Raw genomic sequence first — 5,349 nt, forward strand, 5'->3', positions numbered from 1 at the left:
TGAACCATGTTGCCAGGTGTCCTCAGACTGCTTCTGTGAATAGCAAGGGGCTGTCAGGCCTAAAACTTCTGATTGTTGTCCTCGTGATTCATTGTTTTGGACAGGTGGGCCCTTTTTGCACGTGAGAAGTTTCTGGGAACTTGTCCACAGCACGCTGGCTGAACCACATCAAGGAGGCGCTATTTATAAGACGGACCTTGTTGGCAGGCCTCAGACTGAAGAAGTCTTTTTGATGAAAGACGAAACGTTTCTCCCAAAAATGATCTGTCCAGATGACGTGATTTAACCTTTTTTTTTTGTGATCCAAACATCTTGTTCTTACAATATTTTTATGTAAATTTCTCACGTTTATTCACTTCGCTTGTTCCTCTGTACACAAGCAGCACTGTCCAAATTATTTTTTTATTTATTTCCTTTAAGTGTGACTCTTTTAAAGGATGTTTATTTGCCTCCATCACATCCAGGAACCTTCCCTGTGGTCTTCCTCCTTTCAGCTCCACATTCATCATCATTTGTCCAAAATGTCCACTGTCCCTCCTCTGGACATGTCTGACCCATTCGTCTCCAAACTGCCCGACCGGAGCTCAGGTTTACTACAAAATCTTGAAAAGTATTTTTATTTCCCCCCTAACGTCAGGATAAGTGTGAAACAAAGGAAATGCAGATTATAGCTGAATATTATAATTATTATTATTATAGCTGAATGTTTTTTATTTAAACAGATTGTTCTCATAAAAATAATCTGAATGCTTATAAACTGCCTAGAAGTGCCTTTTTAGAAAATATATATGAGACGTGGGAACTCTGTTTTTACGGAGTTTTATTTTGTCGAGCCTCAGAATATCCTTGCAAACCTGTCACTGTTTCTAGAAAAGTCTTCATCCACACGGAAACACCAAAAACAGTGTGCCAGGCCCGTGTCACTGCAACAAAAACAAAAAGGAGCGCGCCTGTAAAAGGTAGTTCTGTATAAAATGTAAACGCATGAAGAAGACGACGATGTCCTCGGGTCAAAGGTCAGATCAGAGGCGGGCTATGACATCATTGTTTTCAACCGGTTGCATTTTGGCCGTCGGTAAAGACTGTACTTGAACAGACCTCTGATGTGGACCTGGGACTTGAAGTTGGACCAGCTGTCTCATGTAGCTGCAGGGACTTAAAGAAGGTCATGTGATGTCATGATTCAGAGTGGGCGGGACTTAAAGCCCACATCGCCAGTGACTGGTTTCATAAATATAACGTGGCGTCTTCTATAAACCTGTTCCCGCAGGCTTCGGCTGCTGACGGTGAGAGAAGGTGGGACAGTGGGCCTTCCAGAAAACTGTCTTAAGCTCCTTACAATAAAGATCTGGACATCTTCAGCTCACACATCAGAAACCTTCCCTGTCCCCCCCGCAGCTCTGTTCTGTCACAAGTCCCTCCTGACACTTGTCTCCACCCTCCACGTCTTCACCTCCCTCATGTTCTGCTTGTTGCCTTGGATGGTCAACCCCAGGTTCTTAACCTCATCCACCTTCAGTTCTCTGCTCCTCCAACCGTCTCCCTCTCACCCACGTATGGATTAATTCCTCGTCTCTCCAGAGCAGACCTTTACCTCTCTAAGCTCTATTCCACCTGCTCCCTACTCTCACTACAGATCACAGTGCACCCTGCAAACATCATAATCCACAGACTCTGGGATCCTGTTTAAGCTTTTGACCCACGTCACAACATTTCTGCTTCTGTTGATCTCCAACAGAACATTTCTTCATGGTTTCTGATTCCACCAGAACAGAAAGTGCAGCTTCTCTGGTTCTTGTTTCCAGTCTTTGCTGTGCTTGATGGATCCTCTCTTTCCAGCTTCTGACTGGAGAAGATGCCACGTAAGAAGGTGACGGACGTGTCGGGGAACGGCGGGGTGAAGAGGAAGAGGGCGAGCGGCAAGAGGAAAGACCGGGACTTCAGCAGCGACGAGGACTTTGACTTCGAGCAGGAGAATAACAAAAAACCCAGCAAGCCCGCCGCCAAGTCGGGCCTGCAGCCCGTCACCGTGGCGGACGACGTCAAGGAGAAAATAGTGGGTTTTCTCTTTTCTCTTTGTTTTGTCTTTGTGGTGACCTCCACTCGGTACGGCTGGAAAGAGTTCATGATGAGAAAAGTTTAAAACTAAAACTCTAGAAGGTCATTTGCTAAATTAAGTTTTTACTTGTTTACGATGAAGATGAGCAGTTTTTTCCTTTCGGGTCGTACAGAATATAGTTTGTTTATCTACTGTCGGATAAGAAAGAAACTGAACGTGTGTCAGGGTTTGCTTTAGACGTTTTACAAAAGTAAAAGATGCGTTGTGTTTATGTAGAGGTTCCCAACCCTGGTCCCTGAGGAACACCATCCTGCAGTTGTTTCCTGCTCCAACAAGCTTTATTCCTTGATTTAATAACTTCAAGTTCTGCAGAAGCCTGTTAATAACTCATTCATTCAATCAGGTGCGTCAAAGCAGGTAAACAAGTAAACATGCAGGACGGTGTTCCGCAAGGACCAGGGTTGGGATCCACTGGTTTAAGGAACTTATCGCTTCACGTCAGAAGTCAATCGTTTGTGCGTTCAAACCGTAATCTGTTAGTTTACGTTTTTCAGTTTTATTGTGACCCTTTTTGCAGAAACTCGAGTTACCAAAGGTCAAAGGTCAGCTGCTCATCTTTGGCGCAACTAACTGGGATTTGATTGGACGGAAGGAGGTGCCCAAACAACAAGGTACGCTATTTAACTGTCAATTTATGCTTTTTGTTTGTAAACATCACCCTCTGCAGGCAGGCGATGTCTTATCTGTGTTTATTGTCTCTCTGTTAGCAAAATATCTCATGATTATAGGGTTAAAATGTTAAAGAGTAAAGTCTGCGTGCATGAACGTGGTGGTTTGAGCCGTAATCTCCCAACGTCCAAACTGAACTTCATAACTGAAACTTTTTACTCGTCTGTTCGAGTCGAGGGACCCCGTGATTTGTTCAGGTGTTGTTGTTGTTTGTTTGTTTATTTGTTTGTCATATGCAGGTCAACACAAGGTCAACAGTACAATAAAATGTTCAGGATGAGAAGAACCGATTTGACTCGCTAAGAACAAAAACAAACAAACAGAAATACAATAAAAGTACAAAATAAAATACCAAAAAGTGAAACAGAAACATAATATTTACAAGGTCCAAGAGAAATATATCGTAGTAAACAACAACAACATGGTAGAATATAACAGTGCAAGTAGGATGATTAGTATAAATAAGTATTTCACAGGTGGTAATATTAATTTAAATGCACATGATACATGTTGCACATGACATAAACTGCACAGGTTGTGTGACAGGTTACTGTGTTGTGTAGATGTTAGACTTAAGAGTTTCTGATTTTTATTTTAAATAAATTGGTTCCCGACCCAGAAACTGATTGTTTTGTGCGTCCGTGTTTCGAGCAGTTTTTCCTGCGGTGAACGGATGAGACGCAGGAGCTGGTAGAACCAGACAGAATCAATAAAAGATCGATCAGATGTGTGTGTGTGTGTGTGTGGTGGATCAGTTGAGTGTGTGTCCACAGGCTACATGTGTCTTTGTTTGACATGTTCAGGCTACATACGTGTCGGAGCCGGCGGACCCCGTTAATTGATTGTGACAGAAATGTCTTTTCATATGCATGCTGTGCGCCCCCACCCCCGCAGGTGGCTCAGTGATGCCCGGGGCTGATAAATCTGCTGCTTTGTTGGGACTGGAGGGGGGGATTGGGGGGTGTCTGCACAGAGCAGCTGCAGAGACAAAGATCATGAGATGGGCGAGACGTCGGGCCCACCAGAACCGCACGTTCTGCCTTTGTGTTGGACTTGAATCAACTCCGGCGTGGAGTTGTAGAGCAACGTTTGTCTCAAATCAAAGACACAATTTATGGTCGTTTTAAACACCGGTGAGTTTCTGAACATTTCTGCATCAGCGAGCAGACTTTCTGACGATTAACGAAGCAGCTGCTTGCTGATGCAGAAATTAATGAATTAATTAATGATTAATGAATGCTCTCACTACCAGGAGACACAAAACCTCAAACTCTGAACTGGACCTTGTTTGTTTGTTTATCTTCAGCTCAGCCTGAGAACAGATTTTCAGACTGAAGTCAAACCAGCGGCACCATTAAAACCAGCAGCACGGCTCATTATTTGAGTTACAAACTGTATCTTTGAATAAAACGAACACGGCGCTCTGTGTTTCTGCCACTGGTTGCAGCAGGAAGTCGAGTGACGACTGCTTCCTGTTCCTGCTGCTCCGCCTCACGTCAGCTCCGTGTTTTATTCTCCGTTAAATGCTCCAATTGTCTCATTAACTCATAAATGTTCATCATGGCACCGATGTCAGAGACTCGTTGATGTCTGTGAAATCAGCTCCTGATGAAAGCTTCGCCTCTGCTTTAGAGCTGGAAACAGAACTGGAACCACTGGAACCACTTTGGTGTAAAAAATACAAACAAACCTGTTTATTTTAGAATCTGTTTGGATTCAGGTGAACCTGGTGGACTGGGCTCTGCAGAAACCAGTAGAGAGGCAGAATCATTTGGCGTCTATTGTTTAATGTTTTTATTTATGTTTCCAGCTGCTTTCCGTAACCTGGGTCAGAACCTGTGGGGTCCACACCGTTACGGCTGTCTGAACGACATCCAGGTGAGCTGCGTGGCGTCCGGTCCCTGCGCCGCTCACAGTCTCCTCATGACCACCGAGGGCAAGTTGTGGAGCTGGGGTAAGCTGCGCCGGGCGCTCCGCTAGATTTTAACGTACCGCCGGCGGGAAACCCCGAGAGTTTCCTCAAACTGTTAGCTAGAAGCTAAAAAAAGTTAGAAAAGTAAGTCTCGAAACACTAGGGAAAGTACGGTAATTAAAGGCTAGCTAAAGCTAATGTTAGCAGAAGAATAGTTAAAGGTATCAAAAAAGTAGCTAAAAGAAACAACATGGTGGCCAAAAGCTTAAAAAGCATAGCAGTAGCTAAAATAAGTCAACGGCTAGCTAAGGCCAAAAGAAACAAAATGCTAATTAAAAGTTATATGTTGCAAAATAAGCTAAAAGCTAACTGCTGTCTAAATTACCAAAGAGCTAGCTAAAATTTAAAGTGTTAAAATGTTAACTAAAACTATAAGTAATAAACCTCTAACAAAAACTTAAAAGTAGGTAAAATGCTAGCTAAGATATGCAAAAAAATAGCTAAAATAGGTCAACTTCTAGCTAAAAGCTATAACAAAATGCTAAGGAAAAACTACTGGTAATAGTAGCAAAACAAGCTAAAAATACGACGAGGCTAAAAGTATCATAAAGCTGGCTAAATGTTTAAAGTAGCACAAGGCTAGCTGATA

The 5,349-nt window shown here is 43.1% G+C and overlaps 1 protein-coding gene across 1 annotated transcript; it reads left to right on the forward strand.

Moving 5' to 3' along the window:
* Window positions 1-1,839: 1,839 nt before the first annotated feature.
* LOC119417357 (protein RCC2 homolog) lies at window positions 1,840-4,768 on the forward strand (the record flags this gene model as incomplete). The annotated part of the gene is given in 3 exon segments (XM_037684562.1): window positions 1,840-2,056; window positions 2,637-2,730; window positions 4,599-4,768. Coding segments are annotated over 3 exon segments (465 nt in total).
* Between the last annotated feature and the right edge of the window lie 581 nt (window positions 4,769-5,349).

Source organism: Nematolebias whitei, chromosome 11 (genome assembly GCF_014905685.2).
Source record: "Nematolebias whitei isolate Nwh7 chromosome 11, NemWhi1, whole genome shotgun sequence".
Lineage (NCBI taxonomy): Eukaryota > Metazoa > Chordata > Actinopteri > Cyprinodontiformes > Rivulidae > Nematolebias > Nematolebias whitei.